The 26,216-nt window shown below is 36.0% G+C and overlaps 2 protein-coding genes across 5 annotated transcripts in view; both read right to left on the reverse strand.

Moving 5' to 3' along the window:
• Positions 1-12,774: 12,774 nt before the first annotated feature.
• LOC138204264 (apolipoprotein D-like) lies at positions 12,775-14,070 on the reverse strand. Its single transcript, XM_069159387.1, has 5 exons — positions 13,976-14,070; positions 13,733-13,837; positions 13,464-13,585; positions 13,290-13,378; positions 12,775-13,186 (listed from the first exon to the last, which is right to left on the reverse strand). Exons 1-5 carry the CDS (start codon positions 13,988-13,990, stop codon positions 12,948-12,950), a joined length of 570 nt encoding a protein of 189 aa, XP_069015488.1. The 5' UTR covers positions 13,991-14,070; the 3' UTR covers positions 12,775-12,947.
• Positions 14,071-14,613: 543 nt separating this feature from the next.
• Positions 14,614-26,216, reverse strand: part of LOC138204482 (collagen alpha-1(XVIII) chain-like) — a 52,341-nt gene continuing 40,738 nt past the window's right edge. Inside the window, exons 14-44 of one of the 4 annotated variants that reach the window (XM_069159785.1) lie at positions 25,491-25,538; positions 25,277-25,411; positions 24,107-24,160; positions 23,627-23,662; positions 23,339-23,473; positions 23,063-23,122; positions 22,923-22,949; positions 22,281-22,325; positions 21,793-21,855; positions 21,605-21,640; positions 21,439-21,522; positions 21,235-21,300; positions 20,900-20,962; positions 20,666-20,755; positions 20,522-20,557; positions 20,355-20,408; positions 20,043-20,099; positions 19,750-19,809; positions 19,615-19,656; positions 18,894-18,921; positions 18,670-18,738; positions 18,435-18,460; positions 18,197-18,286; positions 17,963-18,116; positions 17,772-17,845; positions 17,494-17,622; positions 17,026-17,073; positions 16,866-16,928; positions 16,590-16,787; positions 16,394-16,509; positions 14,614-16,295 (exon numbers count right to left, since the gene is read on the reverse strand). In XM_069159785.1, the coding sequence (XP_069015886.1) occupies positions 16,094-16,295; positions 16,394-16,509; positions 16,590-16,787; positions 16,866-16,928; positions 17,026-17,073; positions 17,494-17,622; positions 17,772-17,845; positions 17,963-18,116; positions 18,197-18,286; positions 18,435-18,460; positions 18,670-18,738; positions 18,894-18,921; positions 19,615-19,656; positions 19,750-19,809; positions 20,043-20,099; positions 20,355-20,408; positions 20,522-20,557; positions 20,666-20,755; positions 20,900-20,962; positions 21,235-21,300; positions 21,439-21,522; positions 21,605-21,640; positions 21,793-21,855; positions 22,281-22,325; positions 22,923-22,949; positions 23,063-23,122; positions 23,339-23,473; positions 23,627-23,662; positions 24,107-24,160; positions 25,277-25,411; positions 25,491-25,538 (2,388 nt within the window). In that variant the 3' untranslated portion in view covers positions 14,614-16,093. Of the gene's footprint in view, positions 16,296-16,393; positions 16,510-16,589; positions 16,929-17,025; positions 17,074-17,493; positions 17,623-17,771; positions 17,846-17,962; positions 18,117-18,196; positions 18,287-18,434; positions 18,461-18,669; positions 18,739-18,893; positions 18,922-19,614; positions 19,657-19,749; positions 19,810-20,042; positions 20,100-20,354; positions 20,409-20,521; positions 20,558-20,665; positions 20,756-20,899; positions 20,966-21,234; positions 21,301-21,438; positions 21,523-21,604; positions 21,641-21,792; positions 21,856-22,280; positions 22,326-22,922; positions 22,950-23,062; positions 23,123-23,338; positions 23,474-23,626; positions 23,663-24,106; positions 24,161-25,276; positions 25,412-25,490; positions 25,539-26,216 lie in introns of all 4 variants that reach the window. The other 3 variants (XM_069159784.1, XM_069159783.1, XM_069159782.1) reach the window with 3 other exon arrangements.

The following is a 26,216-nucleotide window of genomic DNA, read 5'->3' on the forward strand; positions in this document are numbered from 1 at the left end:
AGACCACATACTGTAGTCTTAAGCATTTTTAAAAATTTTGGCAGAAAAAAAAGGTCATACTATAGTATGACTTTTTGTGATTTTTTGCACCCAATAAAAGGCATGATGTTTTGAACGACACAGTATGGTATGACTTTCTCTTCATATTTTAGACGACATACTGTAGTCTTAAGGATTTTTAAAAATTTTGGCCGAAAAAAAAGGTCATACTATAGTATGACTTTTTGTGATTTTTTGCACCAAAAAAAAAGCATGATGTTTTGAACGACACAGTATGGTATGACATTCTCTTCATATTTTAGACCACATACTGTAATCTTAAGCATTTTAAAAAATTTTGGCCGAAAAAAAAGGTCATACTATAGTATGACTTTTTGTGATTTTTTTGCACCCAATAAAAGGCATGATGTTTTGAACGACACAGTATGGTATGACTTTCTCTTCATATTTTACACGACATACTGTAGTCTTAAGCATTTTTAAAAATTTTGGCCGAAAAAAAAGGTCATACTATTGTCTGACTTTTTGTGATTTTTTTGCACCAAAAAAAAAGCATGATGTTTTGAACGACACAGTATGGTATGACTTTCTCTTCATATTTTAGACCACATACTGTAGTCTTAAGCATTTTTAAAAATTTTGGCCGAAAAAAAAGGTCATACTATAGTATGACTTTTTGTGATTTTTTGCACCCAATAAAAGGCATGATGTTTTGAACGACACAGTATGGTATGACTTTCTCTTCATATTTTAGACCACATACTGTAATCTTAAGCATTTTAAAAAATTTTGGCCGAAAAAAAAGGTCATACTATAGTATGACTTTTTGTGATTTTTTGCACCCAATAAAAGGCATGATGTTTTGAACGACACAGTATGGTATGACTTTCTCTTCATATTTTAGACGACATACTGTAGTCTTAAGGATTTATAAAAATTTTGGCCGAAAAAAAAGGTCATACTATAGTATGACTTTTTGTGATTTTTTTGCACCAAAAAAAAGGCATGATGTTTTGAACGACACAGTATGGTATGACTTTCTCTTCATATTTTAGACGACATACTGTAGTCTTAAGGATTTTTAAAAATTTTGGCGGAAAAAAAAGGTCATACTATAGTATGACTTTTTGTGATTTTTTGCACTAAAAAAAAGGCATGATGTTTTGAACGACACAGTATGGTATGACTTTCTCTTCATATTTTAGACGACATACTGTAGTCTTAAGCATTTTTAAAAATTTTGGCCGAAAAAAAAGGTCATACTATTGTCTGACTTTTTGTGATTTTTTTGCACCAAAAAAAAAGCATGATGTTTTGAACGACACAGTATGGTATGACTTTCTCTTCATATTTTAGACCACATACTGTAGTCTTAAGCATTTTTAAAAATTTTGGCAGAAAAAAAAGGTCATACTATAGTATGACTTTTTGTGATTTTTTGCACCCAATAAAAGGCATGATGTTTTGAACGACACAGTATGGTATGACTTTCTCTTCATATTTTAGACGACATACTGTAGTCTTAAGGATTTATAAAAATTTTGGCCGAAAAAAAAGGTCATACTATAGTATGACTTTTTGTGATTTTTTTGCACCAAAAAAAAGGCATGATGTTTTGAACGACACAGTATGGTATGACTTTCTCTTCATATTTTAGACCACATACTGTAGTCTTAAGCATTTTTAAAAATTTTGGCAGAAAAAAAAGGTCATACTATAGTATGACTTTTTATGATTTTTTGCACCCAATAAAAGGCATGATGTTTTGAACGACACAGCATGGTATGACTTTCTCTTCATATTTTAGACGACATACTGTAGTCTTAAGGATTTATAAAAATTTTGGCCGAAAAAAAAGGTCATACTATTGTCTGACTTTTTGTGATTTTTTTGCACCAAAAAAAAAGCATGATGTTTTGAACGACACAGTATGGTATGACTTTCTCTTCATATTTTAGACCACATACTGTAGTCTTAAGCATTTTTAAAAATTTTGGCAGAAAAAAAAGGTCATACTATAGTATGACTTTTTGTGATTTTTTGCACCCAATAAAAGGCATGATGTTTTGAACGACACAGTATGGTATGACTTTCTCTTCATATTTTAGACGACATACTGTAGTCTTAAGGATTTTTAAAAATTTTGGCCGAAAAAAAAGGTCATACTATAGTATGACTTTTTGTGATTTTTTGCACCAAAAAAAAAGCATGATGTTTTGAACGACACAGTATGGTATGACATTCTCTTCATATTTTAGACCACATACTGTAATCTTAAGCATTTTAAAAAATTTTGGCCGAAAAAAAAGGTCATACTATAGTATGACTTTTTGTGATTTTTTTGCACCCAATAAAAGGCATGATGTTTTGAACGACACAGTATGGTATGACTTTCTCTTCATATTTTACACGACATACTGTAGTCTTAAGCATTTTTAAAAATTTTGGCCGAAAAAAAAGGTCATACTATTGTCTGACTTTTTGTGATTTTTTTGCACCAAAAAAAAAGCATGATGTTTTGAACGACACAGTATGGTATGACTTTCTCTTCATATTTTAGACCACATACTGTAGTCTTAAGCATTTTTAAAAATTTTGGCCGAAAAAAAAGGTCATACTATAGTATGACTTTTTGTGATTTTTTGCACCCAATAAAAGGCATGATGTTTTGAACGACACAGTATGGTATGACTTTCTCTTCATATTTTAGACCACATACTGTAATCTTAAGCATTTTAAAAAATTTTGGCCGAAAAAAAAGGTCATACTATAGTATGACTTTTTGTGATTTTTTGCACCCAATAAAAGGCATGATGTTTTGAACGACACAGTATGGTATGACTTTCTCTTCATATTTTAGACGACATACTGTAGTCTTAAGGATTTATAAAAATTTTGGCCGAAAAAAAAGGTCATACTATAGTATGACTTTTTGTGATTTTTTTGCACCAAAAAAAAGGCATGATGTTTTGAACGACACAGTATGGTATGACTTTCTCTTCATATTTTAGACGACATACTGTAGTCTTAAGGATTTTTAAAAATTTTGGCGGAAAAAAAAGGTCATACTATAGTATGACTTTTTGTGATTTTTTGCACTAAAAAAAAGGCATGATGTTTTGAACGACACAGTATGGTATGACTTTCTCTTCATATTTTAGACGACATACTGTAGTCTTAAGCATTTTTAAAAATTTTGGCCGAAAAAAAAGGTCATACTATTGTCTGACTTTTTGTGATTTTTTTGCACCAAAAAAAAAGCATGATGTTTTGAACGACACAGTATGGTATGACTTTCTCTTCATATTTTAGACCACATACTGTAGTCTTAAGCATTTTTAAAAATTTTGGCAGAAAAAAAAGGTCATACTATAGTATGACTTTTTATGATTTTTTGCACCCAATAAAAGGCATGATGTTTTGAACGACACAGCATGGTATGACTTTCTCTTCATATTTTAGACGACATACTGTAGTCTTAAGGATTTTTAAAAATTTTGGCCGAAAAAAAAGGTAATACTATAGCATGACTTTTTGTGATTTTTTGCACTAAAAAAAAGGCATGATGTTTTGAACGACACAGTATGGTATGACTTTCTCTTCATATTTTAGACGACATACTGTAGTCTTAAGCATTTTTAAAAATTTTGGCCGAAAAAAAAGGTCATACTATTGTCTGACTTTTTGTGATTTTTTTGCACCAAAAAAAAAGCATGATGTTTTGAACGACACAGTATGGTATGACTTTCTCTTCATATTTTAGACCACATACTGTAGTCTTAAGCATTTTTAAAAATTTTGGCAGAAAAAAAAGGTCATACTATTGTCTGACTTTTTGTGATTTTTTGCACCCAATAAAAGGCATGATGTTTTGAACGACACAGTATGGTATGACTTTCTCTTCATATTTTAGACGACATACTGTAGTCTTAAGGATTTTTAAAAATTTTGGCCGAAAAAAAAGGTCATACTATAGTATGACTTTTTGTGATTTTTTGCACCAAAAAAAAAGCATGATGTTTTGAACGACACAGTATGGTATGACTTTCTCTTCATATTTTAGACCACATACTGTAATCTTAAGCATTTTAAAAAATTTTGGCCGAAAAAAAAGGTCATACTATAGTATGACTTTTTGTGATTTTTTGCACCCAATAAAAGGCATGATGTTTTGAACGACACAGTATGGTATGACTTTCTCTTCATATTTTACACGACATACTGTAGTCTTAAGCATTTTTAAAAATTTTGGCCGAAAAAAAAGGTCATACTATTGTCTGACTTTTTGTGATTTTTTTGCACCAAAAAAAAAGCATGATGTTTTGAACGACACAGTATGGTATGACTTTCTCTTCATATTTTAGACCACATACTGTAGTCTTAAGCATTTTTAAAAATTTTGGCAGAAAAAAAAGGTCATACTATAGTATGACTTTTTGTGATTTTTTGCACCCAATAAAAGGCATGATGTTTTGAACGACACAGTATGGTATGACTTTCTCTTCATATTTTAGACCACATACTGTAATCTTAAGCATTTTAAAAAATTTTGGCCGAAAAAAAAGGTCATACTATAGTATGACTTTTTGTGATTTTTTGCACCCAATAAAAGGCATGATGTTTTGAACGACACAGTATGGTATGACTTTCTCTTCATATTTTAGACGACATACTGTAGTCTTAAGGATTTATAAAAATTTTGGCCGAAAAAAAAGGTCATACTATTGTCTGACTTTTTGTGATTTTTTTGCACCAAAAAAAAAGCATGATGTTTTGAACGACACAGTATGGTATGACTTTCTCTTCATATTTTAGACCACATACTGTAGTCTTAAGCATTTTTAAAAATTTTGGCAGAAAAAAAAGGTCATACTATAGTATGACTTTTTGTGATTTTTTGCACCCAATAAAAGGCATGATGTTTTGAACGACACAGTATGGTATGACTTTCTCTTCATATTTTAGACGACATACTGTAGTCTTAAGGATTTTTAAAAATTTTGGCCGAAAAAAAAGGTCATACTATAGTATGACTTTTTGTGATTTTTTGCACCAAAAAAAAAGCATGATGTTTTGAACGACACAGTATGGTATGACATTCTCTTCATATTTTAGACCACATACTGTAATCTTAAGCATTTTAAAAAATTTTGGCCGAAAAAAAAGGTCATACTATAGTATGACTTTTTGTGATTTTTTTGCACCCAATAAAAGGCATGATGTTTTGAACGACACAGTATGGTATGACTTTCTCTTCATATTTTACACGACATACTGTAGTCTTAAGCATTTTTAAAAATTTTGGCCGAAAAAAAAGGTCATACTATTGTCTGACTTTTTGTGATTTTTTTGCACCAAAAAAAAAGCATGATGTTTTGAACGACACAGTATGGTATGACTTTCTCTTCATATTTTAGACCACATACTGTAGTCTTAAGCATTTTTAAAAATTTTGGCCGAAAAAAAAGGTCATACTATAGTATGACTTTTTGTGATTTTTTGCACCCAATAAAAGGCATGATGTTTTGAACGACACAGTATGGTATGACTTTCTCTTCATATTTTAGACCACATACTGTAATCTTAAGCATTTTAAAAAATTTTGGCCGAAAAAAAAGGTCATACTATAGTATGACTTTTTGTGATTTTTTGCACCCAATAAAAGGCATGATGTTTTGAACGACACAGTATGGTATGACTTTCTCTTCATATTTTAGACGACATACTGTAGTCTTAAGGATTTATAAAAATTTTGGCCGAAAAAAAAGGTCATACTATAGTATGACTTTTTGTGATTTTTTTGCACCAAAAAAAAGGCATGATGTTTTGAACGACACAGTATGGTATGACTTTCTCTTCATATTTTAGACGACATACTGTAGTCTTAAGCATTTTTAAAAATTTTGGCAGAAAAAAAAGGTCATACTATAGTATGACTTTTTGTGATTTTTTGCACCCAATAAAAGGCATGATGTTTTGAACGACACAGTATGGTATGACTTTCTCTTCATATTTTAGACGACATACTGTAGTCTTAAGCATTTTTAAAAATTTTGGCCGAAAAAAAAGGTCATACTATTGTCTGACTTTTTGTGATTTTTTTGCACCAAAAAAAAAGCATGATGTTTTGAACGACACAGTATGGTATGACTTTCTCTTCATATTTTAGACCACATACTGTAGTCTTAAGCATTTTTAAAAATTTTGGCAGAAAAAAAAGGTCATACTATAGTATGACTTTTTGTGATTTTTTTGCACCCAATAAAAGGCATGATGTTTTGAACGACACAGTATGGTATGACTTTCTCTTCATATTTTAGACCACATACTGTAATCTTAAGCATTTTAAAAAATTTTGGCCGAAAAAAAAGGTCATACTATAGTATGACTTTTTGTGATTTTTTGCACCCAATAAAAGGCATGATGTTTTGAACGACACAGTATGGTATGACTTTCTCTTCATATTTTACACGACATACTGTAGTCTTAAGCATTTTTAAAAATTTTGCCCGAAAAAAAAGGTCATACTATTGTCTGACTTTTTGTGATTTTTTTGCACCAAAAAAAAAGCATGATGTTTTGAACGACACAGTATGGTATGACTTTCTCTTCATATTTTAGACCACATACTGTAGTCTTAAGCATTTTTAAAAATTTTGGCAGAAAAAAAAGGTCATACTATAGTATGACTTTTTGTGATTTTTTGCACCCAATAAAAGGCATGATGTTTTGAACGACACAGTATGGTATGACTTTCTCTTCATATTTTAGACCACATACTGTAATCTTAAGCATTTTAAAAAATTTTGGCCGAAAAAAAAGGTCATACTATAGTATGACTTTTTGTGATTTTTTTGCACCCAATAAAAGGCATGATGTTTTGAACGACACAGTATGGTATGACTTTCTCTTCATATTTTAGACGACATACTGTAGTCTTAAGGATTTATAAAAATTTTGGCCGAAAAAAAAGGTCATACTATTGTCTGACTTTTTGTGATTTTTTTGCACCAAAAAAAAAGCATGATGTTTTGAACGACACAGTATGGTATGACTTTCTCTTCATATTTTAGACCACATACTGTAGTCTTAAGCATTTTTAAAAATTTTGGCAGAAAAAAAAGGTCATACTATAGTATGACTTTTTGTGATTTTTTGCACCCAATAAAAGGCATGATGTTTTGAACGACACAGTATGGTATGACTTTCTCTTCATATTTTAGACCACATACTGTAATCTTAAGCATTTTAAAAAATTTTGGCCGAAAAAAAAGGTCATACTATAGTATGACTTTTTGTGATTTTTTGCACCCAATAAAAGGCATGATGTTTTGAACGACACAGTATGGTATGACTTTCTCTTCATATTTTACACGACATACTGTAGTCTTAAGCATTTTTAAAAATTTTGGCCGAAAAAAAAGGTCATACTATTGTCTGACTTTTTGTGATTTTTTTGCACCAAAAAAAAAGCATGATGTTTTGAACGACACAGTATGGTATGACTTTCTCTTCATATTTTAGACCACATACTGTAGTCTTAAGCATTTTTAAAAATTTTGGCCGAAAAAAAAGGTCATACTATAGTATGACTTTTTGTGATTTTTTGCACCCAATAAAAGGCATGATGTTTTGAACGACACAGTATGGTATGACTTTCTCTTCATATTTTAGACCACATACTGTAATCTTAAGCATTTTAAAAAATTTTGGCCGAAAAAAAAGGTCATACTATAGTATGACTTTTTGTGATTTTTTGCACCCAATAAAAGGCATGATGTTTTGAACGACACAGTATGGTATGACTTTCTCTTCATATTTTAGACGACATACTGTAGTCTTAAGGATTTATAAAAATTTTGGCCGAAAAAAAAGGTCATACTATAGTATGACTTTTTGTGATTTTTTTGCACCAAAAAAAAGGCATGATGTTTTGAACGACACAGTATGGTATGACTTTCTCTTCATATTTTAGACGACATACTGTAGTCTTAAGCATTTTTTAAAATTTTGGCAGAAAAAAAAGGTCATACTATAGTATGACTTTTTGTGATTTTTTGCACCCAATAAAAGGCATGATGTTTTGAACGACACAGTATGGTATGACTTTCTCTTCATATTTTACACGACATACTGTAGTCTTAAGCATTTTTAAAAATTTTGGCCGAAAAAAAAGGTCATAATATAGTATGACTTTTTGTGATTTTTTGCACTAAAAAAAAGGCATGATGTTTTGAACGACACAGTATGGTATGACTTTCTCTTCATATTTTAGACGACATACTGTAGTCTTAAGCATTTTTAAAAATTTTGGCCGAAAAAAAAAGGTCATACTATAGTATGACTTTTTGTGATTTTTTTGCACCAAAAAAAAGGCATGATGTTTTGAACGACACAGTATGGTATGAGTTTCTCTACATATTTGAGACCACATACTGTAATCTTAAGCATTTTAAAAAATTTTGGCTGAAAAAAAACGTCATACTATAGTATGACTTTTTGTGATTTTTTGCACCAAAAAAAAGGCATGATGTTTTGAACGACACAGTATGGTATGACTTTCTCTTCATATTTTACACGACATACTGTAGTCTTAAGCATTTTTAAAAATTTTGGCAGAAAAAAAAGGTCATACTATAGTATGACTTTTTGTGATTTTTTGCACCAAAAAAAAGGCATGATGTTTTGAACGACACAGTATGGTATGACTTTCTCTTCATATTTTAGACGACATACTGTAGTCTTAAGGATTTTTAAAAATTTTGGCCGAAAAAAAAGGTCATACTATAGTATGACTTTTTGTGATTTTTTGCACCAAAAAAAAGGCATGATGTTTTGAACGACACAGTATGGTATGGCTTTCTCTTCATATTTTAGACCACATACTGTAATCTTAAGCATTTTAAAAAATTTTGGCCGAAAAAAAACGTCATACTATAGTATGACTTTTTATGATTTTTTGCAACAAAAAAAAGGCATGATGTTTTGAACGACACAGTATGGTATGACTTTCTCTTCATATTTTAGACCACATACTGTAATCTTAAGCATTTTAAAAAATTTTGGCCGAAAAAAAAGGTCATACTATAGTATGACTTTTTGTGATTTTTTGCACCCAATAAAAGGCATGATGTTTTGAACGACACAGTATGGTATGACTTTCTCTTCATATTTTACACGACATACTGTAGTCTTAAGCATTTTTAAAAATTTTGGCAGAAAAAAAAGGTCATACTATAGTATGACTTTTTGTGATTTTTTGCACCAAAAAAAAGGCATGATGTTTTGAACGACACAGTATGGTATGACTTTCTCTTCATATTTTAGACGACATACTGTAGTCTTAAGGATTTTTAAAAATTTTGGCCGAAAAAAAAGGTCATACTATAGTATGACTTTTTGTGATTTTTTGCACCAAAAAAAAGGCATGATGTTTTGAACGACACAGTATGGTATGACTTTCTCTTCATATTTTAGACCACATACTGTAATCTTAAGCATTTTAAAAAATTTTGGCCGAAAAAAAAGGTCATACTATAGTATGACTTTTTGTGATTTTTTGCACTAAAAAAAAGGCATGATGTTTTGAACGACACAGTATGGTATGACTTTCTCTTCATATTTTAGACGACATACTGTAGTCTTAAGCATTTTTAAAAATTTTGGCCGAAAAAAAAGGTCATACTATTGTCTGACTTTTTGTGATTTTTTTGCACCAAAAAAAAAGCATGATGTTTTGAACGACACAGTATGGTATGACTTTCTCTTCATATTTTAGACCACATACTGTAGTCTTAAGCATTTTTAAAAATTTTGGCAGAAAAAAAAGGTCATACTATAGTATGACTTTTTGTGATTTTTTGCACCAAAAAAAAGGCATGATGTTTTGAACGACACAGTATGGTATGACTTTCTCTTCATATTTTAGACCACATACTGTAATCTTAAGGATTTTTAAAAATTTTGGCCGAAAAAAAAGGTCATACTATAGTATGACTTTTTGTGATTTTTTGCACCAAAAAAAAAGCATGATGTTTTGAACGACACAGTATGGTATGACTTTCTCTTCATATTTTAGACCACATACTGTAATCTTAAGCATTTTAAAAAATTTTGGCCGAAAAAAAAGGTCATACTATAGTATGACTTTTTGTGATTTTTTGCACCAAAAAAAAGGCATGATGTTTTGAACGACACAGTATGGTATGAGTTTCTCTACATATTTGAGACCACATACTGTAATCTTAAGCATTTTAAAAAATTTTGGCTGAAAAAAAACGTCATACTATAGTATGACTTTTTGTGATTTTTTGCACCAAAAAAAAGGCATGATGTTTTGAACGACACAGTATGGTATGAGTTTCTCTACATATTTGAGACCACATACTGTAATCTTAAGCATTTTAAAAAATTTTGGCTGAAAAAAAACGTCATACTATAGTATGACTTTTTGTGATTTTTTGCACCAAAAAAAAAGCATGATGTTTTGAACGACACAGTATGGTATGACTTTCTCTTCATATTTTAGACCACATACTGTAATCTTAAGCATTTTAAAAAATTTTGGCCGAAAAAAAACGTCATACTATGGCATGACTTTTTGTGATTTTTTACACCAAAAAAAAGGCATGATGTTTTGAACGACACAGTATGGTATGACTTTCTCTTCATATTTTAGACGACATACTGTAGTCTTAAGCATTTTTAAAAATTTTGGCCGAAAAAAAAGGTCATACTATAGTATGACTTTTTGTGATTTTTTTGCACCAAAAAAAAAGCATGATGTTTTGAACGACACAGTATGGTATGACTTTCTCTTCATATTTTAGACCACATACTGTAATCTTAAGCATTTTAAAAAATTTTGGCCGAAAAAAAAGGTCATACTATAGTATGACTTTTTGTGATTTTTTGCACCCAATAAAAGGCATGATGTTTTGAACGACACAGTATGGTATGACTTTCTCTTCATATTTTAGACGACATACTGTAGTCTTAAGGATTTTTAAAAATTTTGGCCGAAAAAAAAGGTCATACTATAGTATGACTTTTTGTGATTTTTTGCACTAAAAAAAAGGCATGATGTTTTGAACGACACAGTATGGTATGACTTTCTCTTCATATTTTAGACGACATACTGTAGTCTTAAGCATTTTTAAAAATTTTGGCCGAAAAAAAAGGTCATACTATTGTCTGACTTTTTGTGATTTTTTTGCACCAAAAAAAAAGCATGATGTTTTGAACGACACAGTATGGTATGACTTTCTCTTCATATTTTAGACCACATACTGTAGTCTTAAGCATTTTTAAAAATTTTGGCAGAAAAAAAAGGTCATACTATAGTATGACTTTTTGTGATTTTTTGCACCCAATAAAAGGCATGATGTTTTGAACGACACAGTATGGTATGACTTTCTCTTCATATTTTAGACGACATACTGTAGTGTTAAGCATTTTTAAAAATTTTGGCAGAAAAAAAAGGTCATACTATAGTATGACTTTTTGTGATTTTTTGCACCCAATAAAAGGCATGATGTTTTGAACGACACAGTATGGTATGACTTTCTCTTCATATTTTACACGACATACTGTAGTCTTAAGCATTTTTAAAAATTTTGGCCGAAAAAAAAGGTCATAATATAGTATGACTTTTTGTGATTTTTTGCACTAAAAAAAAGGCATGATGTTTTGAACGACACAGTATGGTATGACTTTCTCTTCATATTTTAGACGACATACTGTAGTCTTAAGGATTTTTAAAAATTTTGGCAGAAAAAAAAGGTCATACTATAGTATGACTTTTTGTGATTTTTTGCACCCAATAAAAGGCATGATGTTTTGAACGACACAGTACGGTATGACTTTCTCTTCATATTTTACACGACATACCGTAGTCTTAAGCATTTTTAAAAATTTTGGCCGAAAAAAAAGGTCGTACTAATGTCTGACTTTTTGTGATTTTTTTGCACCAAAAAAAAGGCATGATGTTTTGAACGACACAGTATGGTATGACTTTCTCTTCATATTTTAGACGACATACTGTAGTCTTAAGCATTTTAAAAAATTTTGGTCGAAAAAAAGGTCGTACTATTGTCTGACTTTTTGTCATTTTTTTTGTCATTTTTTGCACCAAAAAAAAGGCATGATGTTTTGAACGACACAGTATGGTATGACTTTCTCTTCATATTTTAGACGACATACTGTAGTCTTAAGGATTTTTAAAAATTTTGGCCGAAAAAAAAGGTCATACTATAGTATGACTTTTTGTGATTTTTTTTTGCACCAAACAAAAGGCATGATGTTTTGAACGACACAGTATGGTATGACTTTCTCTTCATATTTTAGACGACATACTGTAATCTTAAGCATTTTAAAAAATTTTGGCCGAAAAAAAACGTCATACTGTAGTATGACTTTTTGTGATTTTTTTGCACTAAAAAAAAAGGCATGATGTTTTGAACATGGTATGGTATGACTTTCTCTTCATATTTTAGACAACATACTGTAGTCTTAAGCATTTTAAAAGAATTTTGCCGAAAAAAAAGTCACACTATAGTATGACTTTTTGTGATTTTTTTGCACCAAAAAAAAGGCATAGTATGTCGTCTAAAATATGAAGAGAAAGTCATACCTGTGTCGTTCAAAACATCATGCTATAAGCATTTTTTTTAAAAATTGGTCGAAAAAAAACGTCATCCTTTCGTATGACATTTTTGTGATTTTTTTTTTGGCCTAAAAAAAAGTCACTATAGAATGACGATTTGGACAAAATACTATGGTTTGACTTTCTCTTCATATTTTACATATATATATATACATATACAGCTTCATACATAAACAGCCATATACATACTTATATAGCAAAAGAAAACAATAAGTCAACCATTATTTTCAGTACAGTTCAAGCATATAATCAGCACTTGGTTACACTTTTTACGTTTTCTCTTTTACTGAATAAGACCATCACAACCAGTCTGGTTGGAGACTAAAAGGCGGTTTACATTTACACCTGCATCAGTCAGCTTATCATGTAACAGGCTAATGACACCGTCAGGCAGCACACGAGCGCGAGCCAGGATCCAAGCCAAGTCAAAGTGAAAAAGTCCAAAGTAGTCAGTACAGGAGTACACCAACGCATATAACTGGTAATCTGTGGAGAGTACCCAGTATGGAGCATCTGGAACACCTGGTAAAATTAGTACAGTGGAAGTTATTCAGTTTTGTATTCCAATAGTACAACATACAAGCTCAATTTTCTAAACGAAAAAATACTTCTATAGTATATTTACCTTTAAAGAAGCTGACATCGAGATTCGCAGGGTGAGATGGGTCTTTAACTTTGGCAACTCCCTCAATTGAGTTTATCTTCCCATTAGATCTGTATGGAGGAGAAGAGGCCCATCAATTAATCCTAAACAAGGTAAATGGTGAATATAAAACTGTTGAGACGGTTGAATCCTTACAAAAGCTCTGCATTGTAAACATTGACCGTGCCATCAGGGAGAAGAGTGTATTTTGCTTGGTTACATTTTCCTCTTTCAAACAAAGCTGGGAGCTTCTCTATTTCATACCAGGTACCCATATACTGGAGCGAGATGAGAGAAAAGGTTTTAAATTTTGGCATTTGAATGGAATTTTCTTAAATAAGACACAAACCTTCTACATTACCCCGTTTACATCTGCTCAATAAGCTCAAAATCAAGAAATGAGCAACATTCATTCAGTATCTTACTTTGGTCATGATGAAGTCCTCTTGAACAGGTGGCTGGGGGCAACGACCATAGTGGAAAGATTGACCATCAGCTGCTGCTGCAGCCAGGAGAAGCACAGACAGGACCTCCACACCAGAGTTAAAACCATTAATGGTTAAACTGACTTTTAGAGTTATGCTAAGCTACCCAACGTCACGACAGGTAATTCACAATGTATTTTGCGTATTAGAAATGTTGTCATGAAGTGGAAAATTGCCGACTACCTGTAGTGCCTTCATGTCCAGGTTCAACGTAAAATAGGAGCACACTTACTACGACTCCAATTTATCAGCGTAGTTGTTTTTTCTTTCGCCGGCGGACCTTTGGAAGGCAAAATGAGTTTGAGGAGCTATATTTAGATTCTGTTTACGAAACCTTTTAACCACTGCGGAACCGGGTTGGAATCCAATTTAGGACAAAGGTTGCAAAGACGCATGCTGTTATGCAACTTCAGAATCGGTGTTATCCGTGTGGGACGGGGGTTCACGAGACTAGAACTTCAAGTCATTTTAAAAGAAGATATCCTATGTCCCACCTCAGGATGGTATTCGACTATTTCAACGTGTCACTCAGAAAATCCAATATGGACTCAAAATTAAAGCCCTCCAAAATGTCGAACTTGAGGAACATTCCTACTGCGTTATTGGAGTTATTCTCAAAAATAAGCCAGACAAAGAGGTAAGACTGAACAAACACAAACATTGTGTGCTGTAAAATCAAAACTACCAGCTGGAGGACACTAAAATTAAAAAATGCCCCCTCAGGGATTAATAAATCAACTACCTAACCTAACCTAACCTAAAATACTCCTTGAGGGAAGCAGTTCATTTCATCAATGTCATGATAATGAAACAAAAACAGATTATGAAAAGAGAAATCTTTATTCAACAAAAGCACCAATATTTATACAAAACATGTGCTCTCACTTTTGCCCCTGGAGTTTTTCTAGTATTTATTTCTAATATAAAACTACATTGCTTGTTTCAATGGCATCTTTACACCGGGTAGAATTGAATTTAGACTGTCGTCAACATTTGCCAGAAATCTCAGATCTTAATAAAAAAAAAAATGTTAAAAAAAAAGACAACGTACAAAAAACAACAACAAAAAAAATAAAATAGAAAACAGGCAAAAAGTGAGAAGAAACAGTCATTTGACAAAAAACAAACGATAAATTACATTCTTAAATTTAATCATCTGATTTCATGTTATGTGCTGTGACGGTATAAATAAATCATTGAATTTAAATTAAATAGGCTATGAAGAGGAAGAGCTGCTAAGAAGTGAGATCACCAAGACGGATGAAAAGCTACAACACAAACAACACTTTCCAGGATGAAAATGTTGAACTAGAAAATATATATATATATTTAAAAAAAAAGGAAGTACAGTGCATCAAAAATTACTTTGGTGGCAACACGGGTCGCCTGGTCATCCCTTTGTCGGACGAGGGACAATTTGAGTTGTGGAAAGTTCTGGCCTTGGAAATATTGAGTAAATGTTTCCTGAAATTCATAAAAAAAAAAAAATGGGCTTAAAAAAAGTTCCATGACAACCTGTAAACAAAATAATGAACGTCGGCTTTTTTACGTTTCTACCACAAAGAGTCTTTGGACCACCACGTTTCGGGACAGGTGCAGATTCCTGCAACCGGACTAAGTCTTTCAGTCTTCTGAAGAAGAAAGAGACATCTTGTCCTCAACACACCTGGATGACTAAAGGAAAAAAAAAATCCATCTGTTCTACTTTAAATTTTTGGTTTTTGAAGTGAGTCAGACGTGTCTTTTTGCAATTGAAGCCACTTTTTCTCGGATAAAACGAGAGGTGCTACGTGTATCATTTTCACCATTAATAAATCATGACCTCATTGTGTTTGAGATTGCTAAGATTATTTCCATGAATGAGTACAACTGCTGCAGGTTTTTGCATTACATTATGTTCCCCCTCAGGTTGGAAATCTTTTCGACTGCTTCAGCACAAAGGGACATTCATTACTTTTCCTTTGCGAGCAATCCACAAAAAAAAAAGACTCCAGTTCCAGAGCGAAGCATCGACTTCTCGGATGATACCTCGGGCTGTTGTCAAGAGGTTGTTACTGCCTCTTAATCTTCCTCAAACTGAGTGATGCCGGAGGAGGGAGAGGGGGAGTGACAAGTCGTTACATCCTCTTTGTAAGAGAAAGCAAATGCTGCACGTAGCACCAAAGATGTGCTGAAAAAAAACACTCTGATGTTTTCCCAGAGCGTTTAACATTTTTATGCTGGTGGGGATGGGTTCCTCGGGGGAGGCAGGGAGGGGTGGGGGGGGGGGGGGGGGGGGGAGCTGGAGTTTTTTTGTTTATTTTAAGGGTTTTTGTGGGTCTCGATACAAAGGACGATGTAGTCGTTGGAGCAGCTTCGCGTCTGCTGGCCCAGGAGCAGACCCGAGGTCAGGCTCGACGACTGGCCCGTGACGGACACGTGGTCCGCTCGCCACGTCTCGCAGTGTTTGTCCACCACCCGGAGCCCCCTGCTGGTGGAGCCGTGCCAGATGCTCTTCTGAGGCCTGACACAAGGGGAGGACAGAACAATATATCACTACTAGCAGACAGAGGAGCAGACTCAAAGAAACAGACGAGTCGGCGGAAAGTCAGGTTCACGAACCAGAAGGGGTCAGCTAAGACGTCCCGGCCATCGAAGGAGTAGATGGGTATCCTGGCTTTGATCGGCGCCCCGTCGCCGCTGAAAATTGTCCGCCAGTTCCTGAACATGATGTCGCCCTGAGGGAAGACACAATGTGTTCAGTGTCAGCGGTTTAGTGTTCGTTAAACAGTAGCAGACAGCAGGAGAGCTGACTCACCCTGAGGTTGGTCACTGGCAGAGTTTCCCGGAAACCGGGGTAGACGACGTGGACCAGGTCCTGTCTGTTGGACGAGATGAAGGCCCGGTAGTTGGGAGCCAAACCCATCGCCTTGGCCTGCTCGTAACACATCCGGTCGGCCGTGTCGAGACCCATCATGTCGCCCGAGTGAGGCTGATTCAAGGCCACCAGGTTGAGCTGCGGAAACACAAGAAGAGTCTTTTTAAACTGTGCGTGTGGAGTCACCGTGATGACAACAAACTTATTGAAACTCACCCTTTCTTTAACCGAATGTATTCTTTCCATCGTGTCTCCTCTTACATGATATGAAACTCGAGGCTGAATGAAAAGAGGTGTTGAATGGACGATCGCTCCAATATAACATTCGACATTTTTTTACTGAGCTGAAAGCCGAAAAAAAATGAACACTAAGTACCTCATCTTGTGGAATGATGTTGTTGGAGAGGTAGATCAGACTGCCGAGCTGACGGGACAAAACAGAAACAACAACACCATTAAGCATTTTGTTTAAGGTGCATTATAAGGTAAACATTATTGATAAGTCATATTAATAGAAATCGACAATCATCATGCGATTCTGTCACTTTCCATACAGGAATGTAATTAAAGTTGTCGTTTTTTTTTTAACCAATAACAAGGTTTTTTTCAGTCACTGCTGTACACTGGTCAATAAATATTTAATCATCATCTTAAAAAAAGAGACTATTTGACATCAAAAACTTTTTCCAGCTGATTCAGATACACAAATATCAAACCAAAAGGATCAATAAGCGCTCTGTACTTGCTGTTGAATTTTGAATTACAAATGAAATCAACAAGCATTAAATATGACTAATAAGAACATAAGTACCTACATCAGCTGTATCTTGGCATTATATATTACCTGTATCTCTTTCCATCCCTGGGAAACCTTGAGGAAGAGACTTCCTGTTGTCGTGACGTACGCCAGAGTCCCCTCCGCATCCTTGGCCGTGCGCTGCATCATACTCTCACGACTTGAAAATGTCTTCAGCTGGAAAACGAATACAGAAAAGAAAATTTGTAATGGATTTTGTATTTTCTTTTGCAATAATGAATTAAGAGAGTTACAGCTCTGAAGGCAGTAATTCAACATTATATGGCATGGTGGGTTTATGGATGGTAGAAACAAATTAATCTCACAAACGCTGCGTTGCTCAAAGGTCCCGGAGGTCCAGGTGGTCCCGGAGGTCCAGGATGGCCAACGGTGATCGGACCTGCCACAACAAATATGTCAACACCTTTTTATCCAGCTCATGATAAGTTATCTTATCTTTCAGATGGCCTTGAATAAGTTCCATCGTACAACATACTGTATGTTTAATGAGTCGTACCTAAACCGTATCTTAAGGCTGACCCAGGGAGGCCCGGAGGCCCCGGTGGCCCGGGAGGACCGACAGGACCAGATCTGCCATAGCCCGGATTACCAGGTGAGCCTGGCACTCCGGGGGGTCCTGCGGGACCAATCACTGACTCTCCTTTAGGCCCCTGAAACGTGTCCGGAGGAAGGTTACTGAGTTTCTTTCAAAGAGATGCCATGGTTGTGTATTAATTAAACGCTGACTCACCACCAGTCCCTGTCTGCCTGTTGGTCCTGGAGAGCCCGTTTCCCCCGAGTCTCCTTTCTCCCCTTTGATGCCCTGATCACCCTTCGACCACTGTGGGTGTGTCGCACAGGCAAAGACACACACACACACACACACACACACACACACACACACACACATAACACTTGAGTTGAGACTCAAGTACAATAAGTCAGCATGTTCAAAAGTAAAAAAAATAAAATAAAAAAAACAAACATACCCAGCCTCCTCTGGGAAGATAATTACCTGGAAAAGAGAAAAACAATTACGAAGGTTCCACATTATTCTAAAAACTAGTTTGTGTCATCACAGCAGGTGATTGTATTAAAAAAAAAAACATATACTTGTTTTTTGTGACCCACTTTCTATTCATTGCACATTATGTTTCTCTTTGATGATATTTAATGCTACTTAATGTTTTCATGTCGGTACTGAGTGAGAAATTGTTGACTCACTCGGCGGCACCATCGTTCCAGGGACGCCCCGCTCTCCCTTTTCTCCTTTTGATCCAGACTGACAGTTACCTTGGAGACGGAAAGACAAATTTAAGTGGAGTTTGACCTATTTGCATCAGGACCAGTTTAATGTAAACACTTGTACATTTTTAACATTATCTTTGGTGCTTAATGTTTAATTAATGGAATTAATTAATGAAATTATAAAAGGTGATCCAACCTACCTGCTGCAATGGTTCCATTCGGATGAAGCTGATTTATTGGAGGAAAAACACATGAACAGTGTTTGTTTAACTTGTCACATTGTCAGTAAAACAAATGCTTCATGTGTTCCAATTACAGCATTAAATCATCCAATCTGTAATGTGAATATTATCATCAACGTGCAGATACATGCAGATTTTTCGTAGATGTGATTTCACCTCGTTTGGTTGGCTGTAATGAGCCTTCAACTTTCTATACTTGACATGCAGCATGCAGGAATATTTTGGAACCATCCTTAAAACGTTCTGAGATATTAAAAGATTACGTAGAACCAGCGTTACACAGAAGGACATGCACGTTATCTGCACACAGGAGGGGGAAGCAGAGGGAGACGTGAAAGAGAAAAAGAGTGTTTGCGTAGAGGAGGGGACCTAAAGATAACCGATTCATCCGAACTCTGACTTTAATACAGCCGATGTCAGAGAAAATTAAAGGTGCATTGCAGCGCAACTGACTCCAATGAGTCTTTTATCTTTGTGCAAAATAAATATATTAGTTAGAATATTGGCAAAAAAAAAAAAAGAAGGAGGATCTATGAGAAAACACAATAAAAAAAAAAAAAAAAAAAAAAAAAAAAAAAAAAAAAAAAAAAACTATTAATATTCTCTAACAGAGGCTGTAATAAAAGCTTTTTAGCAAAACATGCTTCAGTAGCATATAATGGTACGGTCAGAAACCTACGGGCATTTTGCAGTGGGGCCTGGGAGGGATGGGGAACACTGTCTTCAGAGACCAGGAGAGACGACAGTAAGTATGTGAAACACAAAATTACAGGTGAGAAGAACGGAGTGTGTGAAAATGAGTGTGTGTATTTACTCCTTTGGGACAGTTGAATATTCCTGGACGGCCCGGCGGTCCCGGAGGGCCCGGAGCCCCCTGAGAAAGAGAAGAAGGAGATGTCAACAAAATAAAAAATGTAAGTGTAAAAAAAAAAAAGTAGAAAATGTGAATATTTGAGACAATTCAAAGTCTGGTGACCAAAAGGGAGAAAAACTAGGTGCTATTAATATTCATGCAACGGTAGACATGTCATGTAAACATCAAACTAGCACAAATAAATCATAGAAATGTGGGTGTTTCATGAGCAGATTTTTTTATGTGTGACTCACTGGCAGGGCTGCAGAGTCTCCTCTCTCTCCTTTCGGTCCTAACAGGCCTGGACGACCCTACAAAGATGGAGAGACGTTATCCAGAAGCATTAAAATGCATCAATGTGGAATTTAATTTCCCGTAAAACACATCAAGCGGCAGCTTATGAGAGCCTGTTTTCATTGTAGACTCACAAAGAAACAACTAAAAAAAAAAATATATATATATGTAGGTTTAACGTGAATCCCCTGATTAAAGAACCAATGGTCAGGAATTCATGAGTAGTTTTTATGTCATTTTAATGAATATTTGGTGAGGTTCAGGATGCTTACCGGTCGTCCAGGGAAACCAAATTCTCCTTTTGGTCCTTGTGGTCCCGTTGGCCCCTGATGGGAATGGAAGCGAGTGACTGACTGGATTCATCAAATGAATCTAATGTACATTTAATTCCAGAAAATATAATGATATTTGGCTGCGGTTGTTTGCTGTCAATACATACTGGCTTTCCAGGAGACCCCGACGCGCCGTCCTCTCCCTGCAAACAGAGATTTTATTATTTCCCAAAGAGTCATTTCACATGAACATAACTTCTCAGGGAAGTGGCTTAAAATTAATCTGGCTCAATGAAATAAGGAGATGTAACCTTGACTCCCTTGGGTCCCGCCGGCCCAGCCAGGCCTGACGCCATCGATTCATTTGCTGCAATCACAAATCCCGGCTCACCTCTTTCACCCTGCACACATACAGGTAAGTAAACAAATATGTAAACAGAGAGAAGCAACATGCATGTACACAAATGTTAACTTTCATTGCTGTGTGTATTACAGAAAAATACGAGTACAAAAAGATGATTATATTTTGAGTACTTTTCACTTACTTTCAGTCCTGGAGGTCCTTGAATACCTGGCAACCCAAGGTCACCCTTTGGACCCTGTGGTCCCTGCTAACATGGAGGAAATCAAACATCACATACCTGTTCTCATATCAGAAATTATAGCCGAGTCGAACGTATTTTTCTATGTGCCGTCACATCTATGTTTGTGTACTCAATTGTGTCGTTACTTCCCATTCTTTGTGGCAGGAAAGCCGACAGCTGAATGCAAAACTGCGACACTCGTAAACCAACAACTGCTATCGAAGCGTCACAGTTTTTAGTTGTCGTGACATCATTTGAAACATTTGGTCTCCGGAGTTTTTCCGTGCGATACTCACAGCGGGTCCCTGAGCTTCAAAAATCCCTGAGAAGTTCAAGGCACCATCTGTGTCGTTAAGTAGGAGCTGACGAGACAGAAGGGGGAAGTTTGTCAATAAAAACAAAACTAAAACAACTTCATCACTCTGGTTATACAGAACAGCACATGCAGGGAAACTTTAGCTGAATGGCTCACTGTGTTGGTGTATGTTAGAGTGACTTACATCCTGGAGGTCGATAATTCTTCCCGGTGCTCCAGGTGGTCCCGGAGGTCCCGGTAGACTGAGCCCGTCCCGTCCAGCGTCCCCCTGAAAAAACACAGTTGACAGTTTAGCCTTTCAGGAAAAAACAGCAACACACATCCAAATATCCACCCGTTGATGGTTTCACCTTTTGTCCTGAAACACCTTTACCACCCTTTGGACCCTGTAAACAAAAGACAAAACAAATAATCAGTATTCTTCTTCATTAATGTGTTTTTTTTTTCTCACTGAATTGTAGAAATAAAGTTCATGCAAGTGACACTTTTAAGATTGTTTATTCATAAATTTCAATCAGAATCATTTTATAATACTGACCTCTTCCCCTTTCAGTCCCTCCGAACCCGGAACCCCTGGTGGTCCTCTAAAACCTGCGTCCCCCTGCAGAAACCATGAAGACACATTATCAGCATGCATCGCTGGTAAATCATAAAGATAATTGTAAGAACCCTGCGTAATAATTTAAAAATGGAAACAGATTTGGACTCTGTCTTCCTCACTCAGAGACAAACAGTGGTAAATGATCAATAAATTCTGCGGTGCACTGGGTTGTGATGCTTCCTCCTGAAAGAGACTCTGGGAGATCAGACAGCACAACAAGGCAGCTTGTGAACTCGTAAGAGAAGAGCATCTCTACCGTCTACGACACCGTTCTGCACAAAAGCTCGTTAACTTAACAGCCGTTTAACTGACCTAAAGGGGTGTAAACTTTTAACGAGCTTGTCTGATTGGTGCTCGGATAGCACCTGACATCTTAGGAAGCGCAGCAGAGGGACAGTTGAGATAACAGTCGACAGCAGACTCACCTTTTGCCCTGGTTTCCCCGGGGAACCGTCTAAACCGTCATTTCCCTACGAGAGGCACAAAGGGGGAAAAAAATAAAGACAAAAATACAGAGAAAATAAACTTTGAAAAAGTGTCTTAACCCAACAATAAAATATGACCCCTGTATAGAGGTTAGTACATGGGAGGTACAAATTCATTTACATGTTTTAGGTGCTTGAATATCCAATAAAAACAAACATCACATGTCAGAACTGTCATGTTGACATTTAAAGTGTATTTTTTTGATGCACGTCAACTCGAAGCCTCGTTTTGATCCGCTACCGTTTGCCAACTGTAGGACAACACGCTGAAAATAGTATGATTATAGTGTTGACTTTATTAATATTAAGTGATGACAATATACATTGTCTGAAGATTTCAAATCTTGTTTTTAGAATTTGAAATGATTATGAAACAGCCATCTGAATAAAGGTATTTTATTTTTTTTAACAGAGTATCTTTGACTTTTTCCTTCTTTTTGAAACATTATTGATTATTGTGAATAAACTTGCCAAAGAAATGAACTTCACTGTGCGTGTGTCACAGTTTTGCTCTGTAGCTTCAACAAATAACACAACCAGTAAAGTACATGTTAACACGGACACACACTGAATATATCTTACCCTGGGTCCAGGATTTCCTGGAGGACCCTTTGGAGAAAAACAAACCCCGGTGTCATATCTTAAGTGATAATAGGAGCTGTTTGTGACACGTTAAAATGAAATGATGATTAAACGACACACTCATTGTATCAGATTTGTACCTGTGGACCTTTTGACATTGCAGCTCCCAAACCGGTCTGAATCCCAGATCCTTCCATGTCCTAAAAAACATAACAAAACAGTAACAAGCAATGATTTAATTGTGCATCCAACATGTCTCATCTTTTTTTCATAAAATCTTTATCCCCTCTAATGTCAATGACACGTTTCCACTGAGACAGCTGATGGATTCAGATCTGGGGTTGAGTATTGTGTCGATAATATCATCCTAAAATCATCACGCTGTAACCCGTCGCAAACAATAGATTCGTGTGTACCTCAAAGTCCAGGGTGAAGCCTCTTCCTGGAGGTCCTGGGGGCCCGGGAGGGCCAGATGGACCCCTGGGACCGGGCTGCCCTTCCGGACCATCTGACCCTGATAATCCTGGGAACCCTGGCGGGCCCTGATCCCCCTGAGAGAGACGGACGACAAATTGAATCACCTTTAAAACTGCGAACATATATTCCGGCTGTTAAAATATTAAAACACATGTAACTATGATTCCTAATATTAGTAATGGTGGTTCATTATCCAGTCGAAGCTAAAAAAAAAAAACAGATCTTACCTTCGGTCCCGGTTGCCCGCTGGCGCCCGGCTCTCCCTGACAACAAGCAAATAAAAACATAAAGAATCACGTCAGCTACCGTGTTGACTGGAGACGGACTGTTGTTCAGAGCAGCGACACGGGCTTGTTTACACTCGAGCCCCCTCGGCTTTATTAGTCCGTGGGGTCACCTCATTAAGAGCCCGGCCTCTTCGTGTCAGCTGGTTATTTAGTCTGTGTAATTGTTTTTTTGCTAATGGAGCACTAAGAGGCCGACTCGAGGGAAATCACAGCGGGGGTTCACACAAAAGGAGGAAATCACAACGAGCAGGAGGCGGATCAAAGACGGGTGTGTCAGTCCAGGACGTTTATTACAACATCAGCATTAAAAAAAAAAAAAAAGGAGAATTTAAGAGTTAACAAGTAACTTTCTTACAGCCTTGAATACATGCTGTATGAAATGTGCTGTATAAATAAACCTGCGACGATCATCCGCCTCACCTTGTCTCCTTTGTCCCCAGCAGGTCCTGGACCGCCGTCATTTCCATCGACTCCCTGTAACCGTGACGACACGAGATTTGTATTCACCAGATACTTCCAGAGCAGGGCAACAATATGCATATTTATCATACTGTTTGCATGAGCTGCTTGACTGCTGCTACCATATATTCATGGAGCGAAGGTGGATGCCGTGTGCGAGTACGCAGAGGCAAACACATTGAACAAAGCTAACGAGCTGAAGTGAGTTCATTTTTTTTTTTAATGAAGCAAAACAATCCAGCAGTAAAATACTGTGAACCTGTGAGTAGCCCATTTACACTGTTAGTAAAAGCTCCTAAAATTTGAAAGCGAAAAAGACACATTTCCCCCCCAAAGGACGCGACAGCTGCAGCCATGTTCGAGCTCGAAAATACGATAAGACGTATCTGAAGTTTTGGAGCGTGGGTGCACAAAGATTTACACACTTCATACTGAAATGAATGTTTGCACACATTTACATCGAGGTCTCACTCTCTTCTCAACACACTCTCACGATGTTTGCACACGCTGGGCAGCAGGCGCTGGCAGGAAAGCAGTAGATGAACATGGGGTTGGGGGGGAAATACTGTCTTTTTTTTTTTTGGTCCCTTGTGTTTAAAGGGACCAGATGTTAATACCTGACCGGACCCTGACCCAGAACCAGACCCAGATCCACTAAACCAGTCCTCAATCACCTGAAAACAGAACCTAGGTCAACAATGCAAGTGTTGCTTCAGCTTTATAGGTGAACCTCATGAGCTGAAGAGAGAAAATCTTTCACACGGCATTGTTTTTTTCAGAAACGAATTGATCCTTTAGTAAATCCTATCTTAAATTAAGATGTGCTGCTTCGGTCAGAACAATATAAATGCATATTTCTCCTGTTTTGCTGAAGTAAAGTCAACAAACGAAACAGATTTTTATGTGGAAGCAACTGTGAAATCTTCAAAATATTAAATTCTCGGTGTGAGCCTTGCTGCACCTGAGGAAGAGTTTATAGTAGAAACATGCAGTATAATGTTGTAACGAGAGTATATAACATGCACATAAATGTCAGGTTCTGTCGCATTTTTAGGTTTATATTTTGCTCTTAATGATGAACTCGGAGTGAAAAATGGGAAAACAGGAAGGAGGAAAGAATCCTAAACTCACAGGAAGTCCGGGTTCACCCTTCCCTCCATCCTTTCCATCTTTTCCCGGAGCGCCAGGCGGTCCAGGAAAGATGTCTTCAGATGGGTTTCCTGGGAGCCCCGGCTGTCCTGGAAGACCTGGAGGTCCCGGTGGACCCTGAAAACACAGGAACAGATGAGCTGATGGTCAGATGACGGCGGGCGACCCGGTAGAATACAGAGTGAACTTCACTTACCCGAATAATCTCCGCATCACTGTCGAAGTCTTCAAAGCCGGAGGCCTCCTGATAAACACACGACAATCAAAAAGAAGAGTCACTTACTGGATTCTGATTGGGTCAGAAACTTAAAAGGTTTTTTAAGACCTAAATCAAAGCGTCAGTCATTTCACATTAATATTTAATTTAGTATTAAAATTTATATTCATAGTCCCATTTGTAAATATTATTTGCGCATAAAAACGTAAGTAAACGAAGTGAAAAGAACACAGGCGTCACAGGAAATGCCTTCGAACTGTAAATGTAACCTCATCACAAACAAAAAGCTGAACAAAGGCCTGTCAATCAAACAGACACGCCCCCAAAAACACATCTTTTTGAGGCTTATTTTCTAATTCATTCAGGGATTAGGGAGAAGAAGCGGCTTTAATTAGCAGAACTTCAGTGACTTTATTGAAGTTGAATAGGAGTCTATGGGGCTGGAGGCTTTTTGGAGGCGACCTCTAGAGGCACTTGGTGGTATTGCATAGGCCAAATTTTTGTCGACCCAGAAGTTTCATCCACTTTTTTATAGTCACAATCCAACAAACCATATCAACATTCAAAACAGTGTCACCATGATAAATGCACATACAATACAATCCAAATTAAAAAATGACAAATGTAAAAAATAAAAACACAAATTTTACGTTTAAGCTCAGCTCGCCCAATTTAAGAGGAAACAAAAGACCAATATTGCTGAAC

The sequence above is a fragment of the Embiotoca jacksoni genome, unplaced genomic scaffold, assembly GCF_022577435.1.
Source record: "Embiotoca jacksoni isolate LCO1_2020_lvr unplaced genomic scaffold, fEmbJac1.0.p SCAF_25, whole genome shotgun sequence".
Classification (NCBI taxonomy): domain Eukaryota; kingdom Metazoa; phylum Chordata; class Actinopteri; family Embiotocidae; genus Embiotoca; species Embiotoca jacksoni.